At 39.9% G+C, this 22,854-nt stretch overlaps 1 protein-coding gene across 4 annotated transcripts in view; it reads left to right on the forward strand.

Moving 5' to 3' along the window:
• TTC23 (tetratricopeptide repeat domain 23) overlaps positions 1-22,854 on the forward strand; it is an 81,026-nt gene that overhangs the window by 24,663 nt on the left and 33,509 nt on the right. For all 4 annotated transcript variants that reach the window (XM_015245476.3, XM_072950704.1, XM_006211505.4 and 1 more), the window contains one exon: positions 16,426-16,603. In XM_015245476.3, the coding sequence (XP_015100962.2) occupies positions 16,426-16,603 (178 nt within the window). The remainder of the gene's footprint in view (positions 1-16,425; positions 16,604-22,854) is intronic.

The following is a 22,854-nucleotide window of genomic DNA, read 5'->3' on the forward strand; positions in this document are numbered from 1 at the left end:
ATAGTATTGTTTCCTGTATTTACATGTTTTAGGTTTGTGTAAATTTGCAGCATGCATCTCACTCTTTCTCTCACTTTTATCCACTCAGCACTCTTTTTAGTTGCTGCCTGTTCAGTGCTACTGGCTGCTGTGTTGTGCTCCAGAGAAGGTGTCTGCCATCCTGGGCTTGGCCAGCCTCCTAGTAATGGGCATTCGGCTTGTCCCCAGCTCCTTGCTTCCACAGCAGCGCTGCCACAAACATCCTCGTGCCGCTCCACTTAGGTAGCTCAGACAGATCATTCCTGAGGTTCGGACTTCAGAGGTAGGATGCATGGTCTCAGGGTCCACTCGTACATGAAGTTCACCACACACTGGCCAATCACTACATCCATCTGGACTCCCATTTGCAGGACACGGGGGTTCCTGTTTTCTCACATTCCCAGTTATATTCGGCATCGTTGGTCTTTCTAACCTTTGCCAACATGATACATATATGTGCTATCTAATTACTGTTCAATTCTACTTACCTTTCTCTGATTAGTGGGTTTGAGTACCTCTTCATATACTGCTTAGCCATTTAGAATTCCTCTTCAGTGAATAAGCTGTTAGCATTCTTTCTCATTTTTCTTGTGGGACTCTCTGTGATTTTCTTATTGATAATCAAGATTTTCTTGTGTAGTATAAGTTAGTGACATTACAGATATTTTCTTCTATTACTCATTTATTAATTTTGTCTATGGTGTTCTTCATGGCATAGAATTTCTTAATTTTGCTAGAGTCAAATCCATTCATTTTTAACCTTATGACTTATGCTTTGGGAGTTTATTTAGGAAGTCTTTCCCACCCAAATTTCAAAGATATTCTCCAAAATGTCCCTGTAAGTCTTGCTTAAACCTATTCCCATGTTTTTTTTTTTAATACATACATGTCTTTTTCCTTTTCTTTTGGTGGGGGAGAGATAATTAGGTTTATTTATTTATTTTATTGGAGGTACTGGGGATTGAACCCAGGACCTTGTGCATGCTAGGCAGGCACTCTACCACTGAGCAATACCCTCTTCCCATCCCCATGTTTTAACATGTAGTCCTATCAACTCACGTGAAGTTCTTAGTAAGTTCATAACTTAGTTTGTAAATTACTCTTTAATCCATAGATTATTCAGATGTTACATGTTCTAGTTTACACATATACGGATTTTTTTCAATGCATTCTGATGTTATTGATTTCTAATTTTGCTGCATTATGGGCTGAAACATATTTATATAATATCAACTCTTTGAGATTGACTGAAGCTCCCTTCGTGACTTAGTCCGTGGTCAGTTTTTTGTGAGTGTTCCAACTATGCTCCAAAAGGAAATTGTGTTCTTTACTTGTTGTGCTTAAGGTTCTAATAAATCTGTATTAGGGTGACTTTATTGTGTTATTCAACTTTATATATATGTATATATTTTTGCCAATTTGATATATTAATTTTTTAAATGAGTGTGCTTAAACTTTGAACTACAATTATTGATCCATCTATAGCTTCCCATTGTTCTGCCAGTCATTGTTTCATACATTCTGGTGTCCTGTTGGGTCAAAGGAGAGTTAAACAGTGTATCTTCTTGCTCTCTAATTCTCCTTGTCAGTATATATTGTTCTTTGTCCCCTGTATCTATTTTGCCTGATATTTAAATTGATGCTTTAACTCTCTTGGTATCAATTTTCCTATAATATGTTTTTATGTCTCTTGAATTTCAATCTTTTTTTTTGGTATTAATTACTGGTATATTTGAGTTTAAATTTCATCTTATTCTACCAGTTTTATGTTCTTTTCTTTCTCCTTTCTTGCCATCCTTTAGTCAGATATTTTAATCACTCCATTTTCTCATCTATTAACTGGTAAGTTATGCGTTATTTTATTTTTCTTCTGGTGATTACCATAGAGTTTGTCACTCATATCTCTGACTTATTATGCTCTAGTGTAACTAGTCAGTTAATCACTTCCCAGACGATGAGAGGACCTTTGAGTATGTTGATTCTCTTTATCCCCTTCTGCTTGGTGCTATGTTGTTCTGTATTTAAATCATCATATGTCTCATGCCACAGACAAGCAAAGAGGAGAGGAAGATATTTATAATATATATAACTGACAAAGGGCTCATGTCTAGAATCTGTAAAGAACCTTTAATGAAAAAAAATGAAAACGAATATATGGATGTATATGCATAAATCGGTCTTTGTGCTGCACACCAGAAATTGACACATTGTAACTGACTGCACATCAGTAAAAAAATTTTTTCTAATAAATAAATAGAATCTGTAAAGAACTCCTATATATCAACAAAACAAATACAAACAACTGAATAGAAAAGTAGGTAAGAGACTTTTCACAAAAAAGGAGACCCACATAGCTAATAAACATATCAAATGGTGTTCCACTTGTCAGTCATCAGGGAAATGAAAATTAAAATCGTGAGATACTACTGCATTTCCACTAATATTGCTAAAAGGTTTTAGAAGACTGATAATATCAAGTTGGCAAGGATATAGTACTCTCATATGTGGTTGTTTAGAATATATTTGGTATAACTACTTTAGAAAATTGTTTGGCTTAATTACTAAGTTTGAATGTTTGAGTACCCTGTGACCTAGCAGTATGGCTCCCAAATATACACCCAACAGAAATGCATACATATATTCACCAAAAGACACAGCCAAGAGTGTCTAAAGCTACATTATTTCTAATAGCCAAGGAATGGAAACAATCCAACTGTTCAGAGGTAGAGTAGATAAAATTGTGATCTGTTCACACAAACAAAATGATCAGACAACTCCTATGCTTAACATGGTGGATGACTCCTACAAATATAATGTTTGTGAAAGAAGCTAGGCTGAAAAGAATTCATACCGTATAATCCCATTTATGTAACAGAGGAGGAAGAGAGTAGTGACTGGCAGGGCCTACCAAGTCCAGAATTTCTTCCTGCCCAGAAGTAGGTATTCTATCTTATATTGTAAAACAGAAGATATACAAAGATGAAGTCCAGGATCTAATATTTGTTGCATATGTTGAGACCTGACTAATGTTATTAGTTCTTAATGTTGAGCACTTGCTGCAAAATTGAGTAAATTATCCTCTGCCAAAATCCAGCACCTCCTCCGAGTGCTTTCCAAATTAGCAGTACCAAGCCTTGCCAGCAGATGGCGGGCCTTGTACACGTATGCGCTGACTATCTAAGAAGCATTTAAGTTAATGTTCCAAGCTGTCCTACAAAGTTACTTTTGTGTTTAAGGGAGATGCTTTAAACTTTACTGCTTCTTTCCGTCCTGATTCTTCACTGTCACATAGTCATTGGAACGTTCATGTTTAAACTGCATGGTTTTCATTCAGTCACTTTGTTTCCTCGTTGAAGTGTGACTGTGTTGCCCAAACCAACCTGCTTTAGAAAGCAACAAGGCTTTGGTTTTGTACCTTTCTTCAGTTATGCTCACAACCACAGGGGCTTTTTCTTTGGCCAAGTCTTAGAATTGGAAGGCCAGAATAATTTCTCAGGCAGCTCTCACGGGGCTTATGTTTCTCTTAAAAGGGTATCTTTCACTGCATCCTCTTCCTCCTCCTGCCTCGCCTTTTATGGTGCCCATCAGGCCAGGCCAGTTCTTTTCTCCTTCGGCTGCAGGGTGACTCATGCTCTGTGCCTTCCATCCCTGACTGTGGCCTGAAGTTTCATTCCTTCTACCTGCCCTTCTTTGTTCCAGCACTACTTCATTCAGTAATTATTTATTAACTTTGGAGAGTGAATCCAAATCATGTGTTCCTATGTGCGCAGTTGTTTTTTTTAATAACGTAGCCAAGAAAGTCACTTGTGAATTTTTTCTAGTATTAAGGATTATTTTCTAGCTTGGTTACTAATAGATTACCAGAGCCAGGTGGTGTCTTTATCTTTATATACAGATGTACACCATTGTACACACACACACACGTGAACACACACACTTTAAAAAATAATCTTTCTATGTGGCATGTGATGTTGGCTTATGGAGACTGCAGCTTTGGAACATGTGACCGGGCCCCTGCTTTCTCTGTGACTGCTTGATTTGTCATCTTTGGAGTCCTCCACCGCTTGTCCAGAGAGCACTTTGCCTGGCCTTACTTGCTCTGCTGAACTAGCTCTCCAGTGCACCTGTGACATGGAAACTCTCCTCGGAGCAGCAACAGGACACCTTTCAGGTATCTCTAAGGAATATGACAGTATGGCCTTAGAGTCAGGTAGCCCCAGGTTCAGGTCAGCATCCATTCAGTCTTCCCAGCTACAGGACCCGGGGCCTGGCCCACACTCTCCTCTCCTGTTAAGGTGGGGACAGTCAGCCCCCAGAGGGCTATTGTGATGATGCACTGGACCCTACATTAAAGCATCTGGGTATGTGGTAGGCCTATAAAAAAAGTGGCTATTAGTACTGTTACTATCTAATTGAGCATTTTCCTTTCTGCCATTTCATGCTGGAAATGGTTTGATTTTTCAAGCAGTAATACCTACATCACAGATTAAGATTCTCTACTTCAAGGCTATCCCTGGCTTGCAATATTCTTTCCTATCCATTTTTTCCTATGAGCTGAGAAGGCTGTTTTGTTTGTTTTGTTTTCTGTCTTTGCTCTTATGAGCCACCTAAGCTAAAAATCAGATATGTATGTATCTGTATGTAGGTATGTGTGTATCCCTATCTGCATGTGAATATATATGTATATGAATACATATACATATATGTTTTAAACTTGAGTTTGTTTCTTTGTCTTGCTTTCTCTAGATTGATTATACTCACAAGACTTGGAAAGTGATTCTAATGCAAGGTTTCTAAAGAGGAAAGAACACGGGGGAGGTTTGTCTCTTAGCCCATATTCCGTGGATGAGGCTAGAGATAGTGGAGAAAGCTGTGGCAAGTGGGACAGTGTCTGTATCCACCTGCCATCCCCACATCAGGGTGGAATTCTACGTAGTTCTGTATGCTCCCCCATACAGCATTCCCAGTGGCTTTTACTATGAATTTCTGATACTTCAGTAATAGCCTTTGCTTTTACCACAGTTCTCCCTAAATTGGTCCAGTCGGTATTCTATAAATCTAACTATTGCTTTCTCTACTCAGCTTTTATTTGTCTAGCTCATGCCATCACCTAGAGGTCCTTGGTGTCTTAGTCACACCTCTGTGGACGTGTTTCTTTAAAGAATCCCTTTCTCTGCCTTTCTCCTTTGGGCGTAAAGTCTCTGACAGATGCTCCTGTGCTCAAAGCCCGGCTTCTCCCTTTCCTGTTCCCAGGAGGGGCCCCCCTGCTCTCCAGAGGAGATGTCAGCTCCTTCCATGGGGTGCCTGCAGGGCTTTATGCTTATTTAAGGAAGAAGGAGATCATGTGGTTTCTTCCTGGCACTCTTCCTCATCTCAGCCTCCTGTGATTGAAGAGCTTTCCTTAACTTATACAAAGTTGGATTTTTTAAATCATTTTTTTAATGCAGGGAAGCAGAAAACCACATGGCACAGATAACTTCCATATACTTTGCTTTCTATTGCTTGAATCCTCTAAAGCTTTACTATTTTTGTTTTATTTTTATTGAAATATAGTTGATTTACAATATTATATTAGTTTCAAGTGTACAATGTAGTGATTCAATATTTTTGTAGATTGTACTCCATTTAAAGTTATTGCAAAATAATGGCTATCTTTCCCTGTGCTGTACAATATGTCTTTGTTGCTTATTTATTTTATACACATGTAGCTCTTAATCGCATGCCCCTATCTTTCTCCTCCCCACTTCCCTCTCTCCACTGGTAACCATTAGTCTGATCTCTGTATCTGTGAATCTTTTCTATTTTATTATAGTCATTCGATTGTTTTATTTTTTTAGATTCCACATGTAAGTGATAACACAGAGCATTCGTCTTGCTCTGTCTGACTTATTTCACTAAGTGCAATAATCTCTAGGTTCATCCACGTTCTTACAAATGGCAAAATTTCATTCTTTTTATGGCTGAGTAATATCCCATCATATATGTATACCACATCTTCTTTATCCGTTTATCTGTTCATGGGCCCTTAGGTTGTTTCCATGTCTTGGCTGTTGTAAATAGTGCTGCTAAGAACGTTGGGGTGCACGTGTCATTCTGAATTAGTGTTTTCATTTTCTTCATAGAGACTTACTATTTTAGAACACTGTGTTTTTGTCTTTCCCTTTTTTAGCACTCTATCCTTATAATACGTATTTCCCTTGAACAGCTGCCCATAATAATAGTGATTTTAAACAACCCCACTAGCTAGCAATCCTTGACCCCCTTCTGTGTCAGGCTTTTGCTACATGCTTTTCAGACCTCGTCTCACCATTGAATCTGCAGTCCTCCCTGTGAGGTGGGGAGGACTTCGTATTCCCATTTTCAAACGAAGCAACTGAGGCTGAGAGAAGTGAGGTCGTTTCCCAGGGTCGCACAGCTGGGAAGTGACAGAGCAGAGCCAGGTCTGTCACCCTTTGGTGCCCACGCTCCTCAGCGTGGCACGGATCGCACTGGCAAGGGCGGAATCGAGCGCTCACTCTGCAGAGCGCAGCCTTTACCTGTCTGTGCTGCGTGGTGGAGACACGCCCAGATGTAAACCTTTTCTCACTTTGACTCTAGACAGTCCTACTTGTCACCTTTCAGGTTTTGATGTCTCACCAGCAACATTCCCACAAAGCCTCTGCTTTTTTTTTTTACTGGTTCTCAATATTCATGCCAAATTCTAGAGCTTTCAAAAGGAAGCCCTCTACTGCCTTAGTAATGCCGGGGGAGACTGCATTTGTTTGTTGCAGGTTAGAATGAGTCTCCATCCCTGCGGGATCTTCTGAAGCTCATCTGAAATGAGATCGTTTCTTGTCATGTGCTCTGTAGAATTACTGTGGATGTATTTTCATTCAATAAAATATGCTGTGGTTTAAGCTGTGGACCTGCCAAATCAACGTACTGCCACATTGTGTTGTTCAAAATCCTCTTATCTTTTCATCCGTCTACTGTGTTTCCTAGAGCTACGCAAACACATTATGGGCACACTAGATAATCAATCCTCAGAGCGTCCCCGGCAGGTAGGTGGGAGGGGAACGGAGAAAATGCTGCTCTCCCACATATTACTTACGAGCAAATGGAGACAGACAAGATTGCCTGAAATTGAGTGATGCTCGAAATGAGTTGGAAATGGAGGTAAGGCTGTAATTGAGTTACTTCCTGATGTAGTTCTCCCTCGGTTCCCTTTTTATTAAATATATTGTGAAGCTAAAGTAATCATATTTTCTGTTTTGGCTCTTCTTTTATGTGAACCGTGTACCCTCATTGAGCTCTGGGAGTCTTGCTGTAGATTGTGTTAGCTTGGCCGCCTCCATTTCTGGCTGGTTAGTGCCAGGACCCTGGCATAGCACGTGACAGCATCTTCAAAGGATGAGGGGGGAAAGCTCCCCATTCTCTGCCCACACTAAACAATAGGGTGGTGTGGGTGGTGTGTTTGTTCATCTCTTTAACCAACTATCTCACATGAAACTGTAGATACTGTTATGCAGACACACTACCAGGCTTCAAAACAGAGCATTTCAGACCAATGGAAGCCTGTTAATGCATTCTTCCCAATCCTGTTTTCTTCTCCGCATGTTACAAGCAATTTTTGCCTTGAGTTTAACGGTTTTCATTCCTCTGAATGTATGCATGTGTAGCCGTTTAAAAATACACAGTATTATTTTTCATTTTTTAATTCCATATGTATGTTTCCTTAGCTTGCTTTTTCCCCCATTGCCTTTCTATTTTTGAGATGTATCCACGTCAGCTGATACACGTAGCTCTAGTCTCTGCATTTTAAACCTCCAAATTATGTTTAATCTGTCTGACTTTAATTTTATTTAATTATATTCTCATGAGGGTGAACTTGTAAATCGCTTCCAATTTTTCACTATTATAAACACTGTTTGCATGATCATTTTGGTACTGTCTCTTCGGGCACATGTGCAAGATTATCTCTGAGGTATATGCCCAGGAGCGGAATTGCTTGATTGACAAGTATCCACATCGTCAACTTTACTGGGCTGGCCAAATGCTTTCCACCAGTTTATACTCTCACCAGCAGGATATGTAAATTCCCATTACTCCACTCCCTTGTTGTCAAATTTTTTATCTTTGTCAATCGTATAGTTTCTATAATTGCATTTCCTTGATACTGAAGTTTGACATCTTTTCATCCGTCTGCTGGACGTTCGGAAATCCTGTTCTGTGAAATGTCTATTCATATCTTTCACTTATTTTTTAATTGGGCTGTTTGTATTTCTCTTACTAACTTATAGACATTTTTGGTATTTCTGGCAACAGGTTGTGTCTGGCTACATATATCATATGTATCCCCAATGTGTAGTTTGCCTTTTCAATTTCTTTATGATGAATTTTGATGCACGGGAGTTTTTATTTCTAATGTGACCCCAATTTACCTGCCTCTTTCATTCTGATTTGTACTTTTTATATCTTATTTAAGAAGTTCCTCCCTATCCCAACAGTTATTTTTCCTTACATTTTCTCTCAAACATATCAAAGTTTTGCTTTTTAAATTTAGGTCTCTAAGTCACTTGCAAATTTTGTGTACAGAGTGTAAGAGATCTAATTTTTTTTTCCTTTGGATAACTTAAATGAAGAAGTAAATAGTTTCAGCCACAGGGGAAAGACTCAGTCTGAAGAATTCAGTAGGGTTTGAAAGGTGAGGCCAATAATAGGCTGACAAAAATTTTTTAAATTTAGAGAGTTCAGAACGGTACCAGGTCACCATCATGTATGGATGCTTTCTGTGTGACTGCCTCCCTTCGGGGCTGGGCTTCCTGCCGACGGCTTGTTGGGTATCACTGGTTTCATGAGGTCTATGCCCTCAAGCAGCCATTTTTGTAGCAAGGGCAAAACTATGGTCAGTGAAAGCCACGTGTTTGTTCCTGCTAAACTTGTCTGCTTCCAGGGCTCCGTCTTAGCAGATACTCCAATTAAATTTCCAGGCAGGGAAGTAATGGACAGCTACCACAGTGTGATTTAAAAAAGAAAAATCGGTGCTTCCATATCTGAATAGCTGTCCTGGGTGAATACAGCCAGTGTTCCTCTGGTAGGGTGCTGATGGATGGAAAGTCTCTGAGCCCAGAGCCAGCCAGCAGGAGTTGTGCACTAGTTTTTTAGGGCTGCCCTAACAAAGTACTCCCAATTGGGCAGCTTAAACAACAGAGTTATTCTCTCACAGATCTGGAGGCTGGATGTCTGAGGTGAACGTGCAGGCGGTGTTGGTCCCTTCTGGGGACAATGAGGGGACAATGTCCCACAGCCTCTCTCCTAGCTTCCGGTGGTATACTGGCAACCTTGGGTGTTCCTTGTCCTATAGATGCATCACCCCAACCTCTGCCTTGATGTTCATGTGACATTCTCCCCGTGTGTGTCTCTGTGTCCAAATTTCTCCTTGTTATAAGGATACCAGTCATACTGTCCAGTATGACATTTTCTTAATATTACTAATTACATCTGTAATGCTATTTCCAAATAAAGTCACTTGTTGAGGTACTGATTGGGAGGACTTATGAATTTGGGATGGGGAGTGGACACAATTCAACCTCTAATAGAGTCTAACAAGGTTTCTTTTATTCCACCTTTTGTAAAATTTCAATAATTTCTCCAACCCTTAGAGCAGTAGTCTGTAATTTCTTTGCTACCAAATCAATGTGAAAATATGTTCCTCTCTTAAAGATTTTTTTCCCTAAAATTTATTGTGGAATCTATGAAAATTAAGATATAAACCATAGCTTCAAAGTCTCTAGGCCAATGGATCTGCAGGTCGTCCCTTCCTTCCTCCTCACCTCCCCCACCTCCCTCCTTCCATAAGACACCAAGCTCCCACTATGTGTCGGACACTGCACGGTGCTGGAGATGCCACGGTGAACACAGTAGCCTTGGACCCTGCCTTCCCTGAGCCCCATACTGGAGGGATTGGTGCCAAGTCCCCAGGCAGTTATAGTTCAATATGAGAGATGCTTCCTGAGCAGGGAGGTTCACAGTTCTGTGGGAGCATAGTCAGGTGTTCATCCTAGCCTGGGATGTCAGGGAACAGAGCCAGCATTAGGATGAGGACACCAGGTGCCCAGGCCACCCCATTTAAGGAGGTGCTCCCTCTTGGGTGCCAACCCTGCACTTGCCTGAGAGTGAGTGCCTCCTTAAATGGTGTGTCCTGGATGTCTCACTGGTCTCACTCTAGTCCCAGCCCTCTTAGCAAAGGCTCCATAAAGGAGGAGCTGGCTAAGTTAAAACTAGAAGAGGAATGCTAGAAAGATAAATGGCAGTTTGCCAGGCAGAGATGGAAGAGAGAAAGAACATTCCTGATCGAAGGACCAGAGGAAAGGTAGACGTGACACAATTGGGCTGAAGGGGAACTGGTATCAGAGGAGCCAAACGGGAAGGTTTCCATCTGAACTCATCAAGTCCAGGGAAACTAGGGTCCAAGCAGGGCCACTGCCACCTCTCACCTTGCACACAGCTGGGTGAGTGGATGGATCCTTTGTGAGAATTAGAAAGAGGTCTCCTTTCCTCCAGGTGGACACAGCCTTGTATCCAGTCAGAGTTCGATCAGTAGAGCATGGGCTGGACTGAAACTTCCACTTGCCCCTTGGGCAGGTGTCCACCAGGATTTAGGCACCGAGGAAGGAGCAGACGTCTGGTACAGAGTCAGGTCCTGCAGGCAAGAGTTTGAGGTGTTTAGTGTTGGACCAGGACTCTGAAACCATCCCCCAGATGACCTCATGTGTGTCACTCAGCTCTGTGCTGGAGGGTTGGCCCTTCTGTTCCAGCCCCTCTTTGTCACACTGTTAATTCTGTCAGTCTGGGTAAAATTGGGAACTGCACTGAATTTACCTTTCTTCTGTAACTCACTAGTCCTCAGGCTAATTTCCTTAACTACAGTTTATTGACTTGAATTAATCAGCTGAAGGGAAAAGACTGGGTTTATCGCCCATTTCTAGGTGCTTCCACATCTGTGTTCTCCAGGGGTCATGATACGAGATATATCAACATTTAAATTTATAGTGTAGATGATTTGCCTGAATATTCCATTGAAAGTATTTTTGGATGGCTTTTCGCTCTATGAATTTCCTGCTTTCTCATTCAGATTACACTTTTCATAGACCTAGGCATTCCCTGGGAGAGCTGCAGGCCTCAGAGCTCATCAGGAGACATCCCCACAGCTCTGGGAGGTGAGAGACCAGTGGCTCAGTGTCCCAGCCTGATTTATGACACCCCGTTGGGAATGCCCACTGTGTTGAGCGTCAGATGCAGGAGGACCCACGTTTTCTGCTCTCCTAAGCTCCCTCCCTAAAACAGATGAGTGGGATCATCCAATGATGCAGGACCAATTTAGAGCCAAAGCACACATCTTTTTCTGACTGCTTTAAATGCATAAGTTAGGAAGGATAATTGGCTCGCAGATATTAACATTAAAAATATTTTGACTTTTGTTTAATAATTATTATTGCAGTTACGTGTTTAAACAAAAACGACCAAGTTAATGGCTATTACTTTGTCTCATCTATATTTACTTTTGCTTCTAAATGTTTACAGCCTATTATATATATATATATATATATATATATATAAATATATATATATATATATATAAATATATATATATATACACACACACATTTATATATTTATATATATATAACAGATTTATTTAGGTATATAATTCACATACCATACAGTTCACCAATTAAATTATACAATTTGATGGGTTTTAGTATGCAACTATCACCACTATCGATTTTACACCATTTTCATTCCATTAACAATCTCTCCCCACTCTCAAGTTCTCCCAGCCCCTAACAACTACTAGTCTACTTTCTGTCTGTGTGGATTTGCCTTTTAGAGACACTTCATGTAAATGGAACCAAAGAATGTGTGGTCTTTTGTGACTGGCCTCTTTCACTTAACATACCTTTTTCAAGATTCATCCATGTTGTAACATTTATCAGTCCTTCCTTCTTTTTTATGACTGAATAGTATTGTTTTGTGTGGGTATACCACATTTTGTTCATTCACTTTTTGGTTGCAGGACATTTGGATTCTTTCCACTTTTTGGTTCTTATGAATAGTGCTGTTATGAACATGCACAAGGCTTTATGTGAATGTATGTTTTCATTTCTTTCGGGTATACACCTAAGAGTGGAATTGCTAGGTCACTTAGTAATTCTATGTTTAAAATTCTGAGAAACTGGCACTGTTTGTAGCTGCACCATTTTACATTCCCACCAACAGTGTATAAGGGTTCCAGTTTCTCCACATCCTTGCCAGCACTTTTATTATCTTTTTAAAAATCATTATTGTTATAGCCACCATCCTAGTGGGTGTGAAGTAGTATCTCACTGCAGTTTTGATTTGCATTTCCTCGATGACTAGGCTGATAAATGTCTCTTTACGTCCTTATCAACCACTTGTGCATCCTCTTCAGAGAAATGACTGATCAGATCCTTTGCTCATTTTTAAATTGTGTTATTTATCTTTTTATTATTGTTGTAGTTCTTTATGTATTCTGTATACAAGTCCCTCATCCGAAATGATTTGTCAAAATTGTCCACAAACCATTTTTTATGCATCCTAAATGATATTTTTGAAGATGAGTGGTCAATCAAACCTTATATGACACCACTCAGTCACTAAAAGTGATATTATAGCATTCACTGCCACATGTGAATATATGATTAAGTGGAAGAAGCAGGTTCTAAAACATTATTTAAAAAAAAACAACATATGATCATTTTAAAATCTGCACAGAAAATCATCTGGAAGGGTACATATCGAGGTGTATAGCAGTCATCTTTGGATGTTGTAATTATATATTTTAATTTTTTTATATCTATCTTTTCTTACTTTTAATGATGAATATGTATTGATCTTATAATAAGTTATTCTCAGTTCTTTAAAAAGCCCAGTAGTATAAGAAAATGCCTACCTCAATTGCACATGAGTTTGACTGATTCTACCCATTATTTGGATTTGCCAAAATCTTATGTGGGTGGGTGGGAAGAAGCTGAAACCACAGATGAGCCCATTTCAACATGAGAACAGCCTAGAACAGTGCTCCTCGGTTCCAGAGAGACTACAGGCTGGGAGGGGAAGGAGTAAAAGGTATGACTGTGTATAGGCATTTAATATCAATCTGTGTGGCTCGCTTCAGTTTGCAAAGCATTTTCAGATGTCTTACTTGGTTCTCTCAGCAACCCTACTGGACACCAGTTTGCAGATGAGGAAACCAAGGTTCAGAGACATTTTGTTCTTGCCCAAGGTTGTGTGGCCTAATAAGTAAGGATGCTCAGACCACAGTTTGGGTTTTCTACTCCTGTTGCAGTTCTTGTAACTGAGTGCCTTGCCTCTCACACTGTCTTCTTTCCTATAAAATTGTCTCTGAGAGTCAGGTATTTGAAGGATGACTTTTTGACACCTAAAAAGATGCTGTGGTCTTAGCTTGGAGAGAGATGCTGTGCTTCTGGCTAAGATGGTTGGTAGATGGTTACAAGTTAGCCCTCGTATCCATCATCACAACCCACCCCCCACCCCCAAATTCTTTTCTTTAGTGTCCTGTCTCAGGAAAGGAAGCACTATTGATAGATGAGTTCACTTATGCCTGTTGTTTACTTTTCTATTTTTTCTCATTTATGAACTTGATTACTAAGCTTTGAATATTGCTTTCTTTTAAAGTTATTGCCCAAATGAAATCATCTTAGCATTTGTATTGGCTTTATTACTCTTCTATGACTTTTTCAAGCAGCCTGGGAAACAAAGGACCTTTTCTTTAGCTTCCTTGGCACACTCTTCCTCATTATGAACATGAGAAAGGAAGAAGATGAATTCTTTTTTCCTTTGCTCAAATGTCTATGGTACTATCTGTGTTCTCTAGGCTAAATTAGGTAGAAAAAAATCTGAAGTCATTTTGAAAGTATGTGACTGCCTCTAGATCCTAGACAAGACGTTGGTTTACAAACTTTTTCTGTAAAGATCCAGACAGTAAATATTTCAGGCTCTGTAGGATCTGTTGCAGGTCTGCCATTGTAGTGCAAAAGCAGCCAGAGACAATGTGTAAACAAGTGGCCCTGCCTGGGTCAATAAAACTTTATTTACAAAAACAGACAGTGAGTAGATTTGGTCCACAGGCCATAGGCCTTTGTTCAATTATGTAATCTTTGTCTACCAGGAATCTAATTCTTTGTCAAAGTGATTTGCTACTAACCAGACGTTTCAAACCTTCTTTCTATCACTAAAGATGCTAGTGGGTTTTCTCTTCAAAAAAAAATATTATCATACAAAGCTGACCATTGCCCACTGCATTCTAAGTTCATTAAGAGTTAGAAGGCAAGTTTGGTATTACCCGGTCACCTAATAATTCTCTTCCTTTCTAAGATTACAGTTGCTGTAAGTTACAGCCTGGATCCTGCTTGATCCAGGAACATATCCCTGACCTCTTCTTGTGTTTTTAAACCTCTTTACAATTATAGAAGATGTCCCAGTTCATAACCTATTCATCTAAGTGAGCATTTTATTTCATTATGACCATCTGAACCACAGATCTGAAAAGTATGTCTACTTCTATCAGTCAATTCCTTTGAAATTTATTGGAGAGCAAAGATGGTTGTGAAAAATATCCAATGATTATGTTGACCTAAAACAAATAGGCCGCCAGTTATTTCTCCAGAAGAGTAAATAAATAGGTTCATTTCAGGTCAGCAGAAAATTTCAGCTTGGGGTCTGCAACTAAGGTGAGCCACGTGCAAGTGCCCACACAGGAAGGGAAAGAGAATGCTTTTATAGAGGGGAAAAGGATTTGGGAGAGCAATAGTACACAGAGTCCCTGGCTTTTCATTGGCTGAGTTCTTGACAGGAAAGAAGAGGAGTCTTTCTTCTTCCTGTTGGGTTCTGTTGTCATCGCAGGGCAGGAGAGCGCCCCCTTCTGGTCTCCCGACTCTACTTAATTGAAGTGTCCGCTTACTCGTTTTTCACAATTGAGTTGAAAACAAGACCTATTTTTGTGGTGTCCCAGTTATTGGGTAATTTGTGTCTCAGCTTTTGGGTAATTTGGGGATTGTAAGGGCTTTTTGTAGTAAAGATTCTGAGGTGGAGGGCAACACAGGAAGGGTTGATATCTTCCATTATGAATTTTGTACATAAAAATTTTCCATGAAAAAAAAGTTTCTAATAGTCTTCACAAGTATCTTGGAGAAAATTGTTTTTACATGTCTGCTTTGTGTTTGCTGAATAATATATAGAGATACATTTTTTTTTATATGAGAGAGTCTTATTCCAAGAAGATACAAGAATATTTTCCCATGGCCACCTTCACTTATAATTTTTAAATTAACATTTTTCTAAGGTAAAAGTAGTGTATTTTTATAGAAGAAAGTTTGGGAAATTTATAAAGCATGAACAAGAAGAGTAAAATCATTCAGAACCAACTCCTTAACTATTGCTGTTGTTAACTATTGCTAACGTTTTAGTGACATTTAGATATCTCGGTATGCATGTGTGTACATATAGATTAGGTTATAAAATTTTCATATACATAAGATTATACAAAGTATTTTTGTAGTCTGCCTTTTTTTGCTGAAGAATATATAGTGGATATGCTTCTATGTTGATAAATACAAATCAGCATTCACCTTAATGGCTACACGGCCTTCCACAAGTGTAGACATACTTACTGTAACCGGCTTGGATGATCACATATTGGTGCTTTATATTCTCCACTATTACAAAGCATGCTAAGGTAAACATTCTTATATATATATTTTACCTTCTTTCCTTGCCAGAGTATTTCTTCAAGATAAACTACTAAAATTACAGTTAGCAGAAATATGTGTGTACATATATACATATAATTTTGATATAGAAAAGTTTGTGCCCAAATTATACTTTTCCCAACAGTTAAGGAGAGTGCTTCACACCCTCACCAAACTGGGAAATTTCTATAATTTCTCAACTGATCAGTTATCAGCATCTTGGCCTCTTTTCTTATTACTATTGTTTCAGTATTTTACATTTTTTGAACCAGCACTTATGCAGCACTTACTATGAATCAGAGACGGTTCTAGGTGCTTTTTATGAATATTAACGAATTTAAATCTTTATAATAACCCAGTGAACTAGGCACTGTTATTACTTTTAACTTACAAGTGGAAAAGCTGTCAAGCGACTTGAAGATCATACGTCTAGTAAGTGGTGGAGCCAGGATTTGAACCTTCTTGATTATCCCAAAATCTAGCCTCTTGACCACTGTGCCCTGCTGCTCCTTGGAGGAAAGAAAGGCTTAGCTGACTAGGAAACGAACCTGCACAACTGGCCTAGCTACCAGACCATCTATATTTTGAGTATTTTCTATTTTAATTATTTTTAAAATAATCCCCTTGGTTTTTTTAGGGTATATCAAGGTCAGAAGAAATCAAAAGAAGCTCTGCCCCACTACCAAGAAGCTTTAGAATATACTGAGATCAGTAAAGGCAAAAAAAGTCTCGAGTGTGTACCAGTATTGAGGGAACTGGCAGGCGTGGAACAAGCCCTGGGATTTCACGAAGCATCCATCAACCACTTTGTACAGGTAAGCTGGCAACGTACTGGCCACCAAAGCTGTTCTGAGCCACTGCTTTTCACAGATACAAGTGGAATAGCAGCTCTGAGAATACCTGGCTTTGTTATTTGCTTTAGGTAAGTGGGACCCTTGGCCTGGAGTAGAAGGTCAGCAAATATCTCCATATAGCTGGCCAAGGTGGGTGAGTGCGGGATACTGGTCCCTGTTACTGGTGCATGTTCCACAGACAGCTAAGATTCCCTGAGGGTAGCTTTTCTCATAGGAGGTTCATAATTTAAGTCTTGTTTCCCAGACAATCTTTCTTTATTCTTTAATGTTTATCTGTTTAGAGTTTATGTTATCAAATTGATTAGGGTTCTTTTCTATCACAGTCTACAATCTTTTTTTTAAAACTAGTTTTTGGTTTTGTTTTCTTGTTTTTTAAAACTGGAGTATAGTTGATTTACAACATTCTGTTAGTTTTAAGTGTACAGCAAAGTGTTTCAATTATACATATACATATATATAAATATTCTTTTTCAGATTCTTTTCCATTATAGGTTGTTACAAGATATTGAAAATAGTTCCCTGTTCTATATAGTTAGGTCCTTGTTGTTTATCTATTTTGTATATAATAGTGTGTATATGTTAATCCCAAACTCCTCTAATTTATCCCTTCCCCCTCTTTCCCTCTGCTAACCATAGGTTTGTTTTCTATGTCTGTGAGTCTATTTCTGTTTGCAAATAAGTTCATTTGTATCATTTTTTAAGATCCCACATATAAATGATATCATATGATATATGTCTTTCTCTGTCTGACTTACTTCACTTCATATGATGACCTCTGAGCACATCCATGTTGCTGCAAATGCCATTATTTCATTCTTCTTTATAGTTGAGTAATATTCCATTGTGTATATATACCATATCTTATTTATCCATTCATCTGTTGATGGACATTTAGGTTGCTTCCATGTCTTGGCTATTGTAAATTGGCTGCTATGAACATTGGGGTTCATGTATATTTTCAACTTATAGTTGTATGGATATATACCCAGAAGTGGGATTGTTGGATCATAGGGTAACTCTATTTTTAGTTTTTTTAAAGAACCTCCCTACTGTTCTCCATAGTGGCTGCACCAATTTACACTCCCACAAACAGTGTAGAAGGGTTCCCTTTTCTCCATACCCTCTCCAGCATTTGTTATTTGTAGACTTTTGAATGATGGCCATTCTGACTGGTGTGAGGTGATACCTCATTGTAGTTTTGATTTGCATTTCTCTAATAACTAGCAATGCTGAGCATCTTTCAACGTGCCAGTTGGCTATCTGTGTCTTCTTTGGAGAAATGAAATTTTAGGTCTTCTTCCCATTTTTAAATTGTTTGTTTGTTTGTTTAATATTGAGCTATATGAACTGTTTATATATTTTGGAAATTAATCCCTTGTTGGTCTTTTCATTTGCAAATATTTTCTCCCATCCTGTAGGTTGTCTTTTCATTTTGTTTATGGTTTCCTTTTCTGTGCAAAAGCTTTAAGTCTAATCAGGTCCTATTTGCTTATTTTTGCTTTTATTTGCTTTACTCTAGGAGATGGAGCCAAAAGATATTGCTGTGATTTATGTCAAAGAGTGTTCTGCCTATGTTTTCCTCTAGGAATTTTATAATATCTGGTCTTATATTTAGGTCTTTGATCCATTTTAAGTTTATTTTTGTATATGGTTAGAGAATGTTCCAATTTCATTCTTTTACATGTAACTGTCTAGTTTTTCTAGCACCACTTATTGCAGTGACTATCTTTTCTCCATTATATAGTTTTACTGTCTTTGTTGTAGATTAATTGACCTTAAGTTCATGGGTTTATTTCTGGGCTTTCAATCCTGTCCCATTGATCTGTGTGTCTCTTTCTGTGCCAGTACCATACTGTTTTGATTACTGTAGCTTTGTAGTATAATCTGAAGTCAGGGAGCATGATTGCTCCAGCTTCGTTATTCTTTCTCCAGATTGTTTTGGCTATTCAGGGTCTTTTGCGTTTCCACACAGATTAAAAGTTTTTTTTGTTCCTGTTCTGTGAAAAATGCCATTGGTAATTTGATAAGAATTGCATTGAATCTGTATATTGCCTCGGATAGTATGGCCATTTAAATGATACTAATTTGTCCAGTTCAGGAACATAATATATCTTTCCATCTGTTTATGTCATCTTCAATTTCTTTCATCAGTGTCTTACAGTTTTTGGAGTACAGGTCTTTTGCCTCCCTAGGTAGATTTGTTCCTAGGAATTTTATTCTCGTTGATGCAGTGGTAAATGGGATTGTTTCCTTAATTTCTCTTTATGATATTTCTTTGTTAGTGTATAGAAATGTAAGATTTCTGCATATTAATTTTGTATCTTGCAACTTTACCAATTCATCGATGAGCTCTAGTAGTTTTCTGGTGGCGTCCTTAGGATTATATCATATCATCTGCAAACAGTATAGTATACTATCATATCATCTGCAAACAGTGACACTTTTACTTCTTTGTTTCCAATTTGGATTCCTTTTATTTCTTTTTCTTCTCTGATTGCTGTGGCTAGGACTCACCTATTATTTTTAAGATGCAGTTTAACCAAGGAGATGCCAAAAAATTTCAGTGACACTCCCCGCTGGCAAGGGTGCGGGGAGGCAGGCAAGGCACCCTCGTGCACTGCCAGTTGGAGTGGGAATTGGCACCACGTTTGGGGAAAGCAACTGGCCTTCCCTCTTTTTATAACATACGACCCTTTGACCCAGAAATTTCACTTCTAGACACTTACCTAACAGATTGATGTGCACCAGTGTGCAAAGAAACAATGTTGTTGGCAATAGAAAAAATTTAGAAATATCCTTAGAAATCTGTTAGTAGGGGACTATGGTATAGATCTATGATCATAAAGCTGTGATCTATCCATGTGATAGAGTGTTGTAGAGCCACTAAAAAGAATGAGATGGATTTATAAGTCCTGACATGAAGGGTGTCCAAAGTGTAATAAAAAGCCAGCAAGTTCTTTCAGTCAGTGACTAATTAAACGTGATGATGGAGGGTTCAGATGTCAAAGGTCTTCAAGCTGCATCCTAACAAGTGAGGTAGACCTCAGGGAAGAATCACACAGTTGAATGTGAAGTTACATTAGGTGCAGGAGAAGCTGATGTGAGACCGGGGCAGGGCCAGGCTATGATCTCGTGTGTGTATCTGTGTGTGTGTCTGTGTGTGTGTACGCGCTGTGTGTTTAAGAACATGTGCCTAAGTGTATATGTATAAGCATGTCAATGTTTCTGAGAAGATACACAGGAAACTGTTGATTGTGGGAACCATAAGAAATCAGCCTGGAAATGGGGGAAAGAGGGCTGATAGACACAAAGGAGGGGGCGTTAACATTTTTAATTGTTTTATCTTTCCTACCACTTAGGATTTTTGAAAAATTGTATGCAAGTACTGCTCTTATAATCAAAAAATCTAATTAAGCTTTAAGAAAACACGCACAGCCAAAAGACAAAAATATACCCTGACACGTCTATTTTGGTACTAACTCTTACAGAGAGCAGGGCCTTTTCCCCCCAGCCCTTTGGAGGAGCTAAAATTGACAACTGGAAAGCTGCCACTGAGACTTTCTCTGACTATTTAAAGAAACTGGCTTAGTCTGGGGCCCTCAGAACTCATTTTTTGCATGCCCTCCGCCCTCAATTACTTCCCTACCATCTACTCTCCCCAGGGATTCCCAGCTCCATTTTTTCTTAGCCACAGCCCTCCAGCCGCCCCAGTCCCCTGTGGTGTGCGTGGCCATGGGAGACTTCCCTACCGGGCAGAGATGGAAGTGGAAAGGAAGTGGCAGCCTTGGGCTGCAATATGAGAACCTGTGTGGCACAGGGATGTTTGCTCAGAGCTGCAGGGTGGAATGGCCAGCTCTGGCAGAGCTGGGAGAGAAAGCCATGCAGCTTCACAGCTGGTCAGTTATAACAGGAACCCAGCAAGCCCAGCAAGCTCGCACCTCCCAGTGACAAGTGGACTTGAGCTGCTGTGGGATTAAGGCACAAGGTTGAATCAAAGCGAAAACAGAGACCCTGGGTAGAAGGCACTTCAGTGTCGGCTCCATCCACCATCCGCTGCCTGACCCCCTCTGTGGTGTCCCTCGACAGTCAGTTCTCGGGATTCCTTATACTGGCAGCTCACTCTTCCCCTGGCCAGTCTATGCAGTCTGGGCTGAGTCTACCACTTAGCAACTGCTTCTCTGACTCTTAAATAGTTCTCCATTCCTTTGACTTGAAAATCACCTCTCTGTCACTTCTACCCTCTTGATAACTAGGTGTTAGACGAGAAAAGCATGCAGTTTAGAATCACAGGCTTTAGTTGGAATCCCTGTTCTACTATGTGACCTTCAAACAGTCACCTAATCTCAAGGCTCATCTCCCCATATGTAAAAATTTTAGGCAGTTAACATCACCCTCACTGGTCATTTTGAGAGTAAGCAAGCTGATACATATCACTGTTAGCTCCCTCATTCCCTCGGTCCCTCCCTGTCCTAGCCCTCAGCTTCACAAAGAGATCCTAGCAATCGCTATTGCCTTCTCTGTGAGTGTTCTCATCTCCAGGGTAAATAGATCCAGTTTAAGTCCACAAATGTACCTTGATGCACTTGCGTACTCTTCACTTTGCTATGGGATCGGTTGCCCTCTGAGTCAGTGATCCCCCTAAATCATTACCTAACGGGAATAAAACATCTCTCTCTCCCTTCCCCTCCAGGAGCTGGGTTCCACACTCAAAACTCACCCCCTCGTTTTAAGTTGAATGTTCATAGGATGAGGTCTGCCTGCATAAATAGAAATATCCTTTTTACTAGTCATCAAGTTTTCTCTTCAGAAACTATTACACATTTTACAAATCCAAGGGGACAGGCTCAGTTAGATAAGAGTCTGCCAGCCCTGGCTCTGACCTTGTCTACTGACAGCTGGATTGGCGCTGAGGAATCCGTGGTTTCCCTCAGAAACACACACAAGGACCAGACTGCAGCAGCTGCTTGAGGTGATTGGTCTTATGAATGAGTTTTTGCAATTAATGCCTTTTCTTAATGTGGGATATTAAAGGTGTTTCTGTTTTTGTTTTAAATCCAGTGCAGCATGCTAGCAGCTGTAGAGATTTAGGAATACTGAACGTTCCTCCTCAGCTTCAAGATGACAGTTGATAAACATGTAACCATGAAATAGGAAACACATCAAAGGGTGGGAGGAGAAATGCAAGTCCTGGGGAGATGAATAAATAATGAGGAGTGAGTGCAGTCAAGCCGCGAATCCCCAGCAGGGCCCATTACTTGGGGTTGCTGCCTGAAACCAAAGAGGCCAGCTCGACTCCTGTAACTCTCTTAACTCTAATGAGTCCTTAAATGCTCTCAGATGTATGCAACAGGGATATTTATATTATCTTAGCAAACAAAGTGTTGTTCCAGAATTATGAACGGTGGTTTCGTTTGGAAAGATTGGGCAATCTCGTCGCTGGCTTTGCCAACTTCCTTTGTACTCAGTCCCTAAGGAGGCCTCCTGCACAGTGTGGTACTGTGGTTATCACACCGTGTCACTCTGAACACTCATGTTCCAAGGAGGATCTTTTGAGGGGCAGCTGGGTGGGCTTCCAGGCCCTCTCCACCTACTTCAGTGAGAGCAGCTCCACTCTTACATGCTTTGTATAGGAGAGAACCAGAGAAGATTCTGTTTGGAATAAAAGGGCTTCTGTTGATTTAAAAATAGAAGCTCTAAAATCAGTGGTGTCATGATGTTCGCATCCTTTTGTAAGTTGCTTTTCCACTCAGCAATATGTGTTTGAAATGTAACTATGATAATGTACATAGATAGTGTTCAATCCTTGTATGAATAAACCACAATATATCCATTCCCCTGCTACTGGGTGTTTAGATGGTTCCCCATTTTTCATCATCTCAAATAATGCTTCAGAGGGGTTCAGGGCATTTTTGATATAGACACTGATGGACAGTGCCATCTAAGCTGGACAAGAAGGGAAGGGACATCAGGAGGGGTGGATGGAGGGTGAGATGTGGAGACTGGACAGAGGACTGGAAGCTGCATGGACACGAAAGAGCCAGGACACCCGACCAGCCAAACAGGGTGTGAGAGCTGCAGGATCCGGAGGTGGCACAGACAAGCCATGATAAAGCCCAGAACGTGATGGGGGACTGGGTAGCTGAAGGTGGGGAGGAACATGAGCCTGTCCAAACCCGAGAGCCCAAGAGGCTGGGCCATTTGCTAGATATTTT

Source organism: Vicugna pacos, chromosome 27, assembly GCF_048564905.1.
Source record: "Vicugna pacos chromosome 27, VicPac4, whole genome shotgun sequence".
In the NCBI taxonomy this organism is placed as follows: Eukaryota; Metazoa; Chordata; class Mammalia; order Artiodactyla; family Camelidae; genus Vicugna; species Vicugna pacos.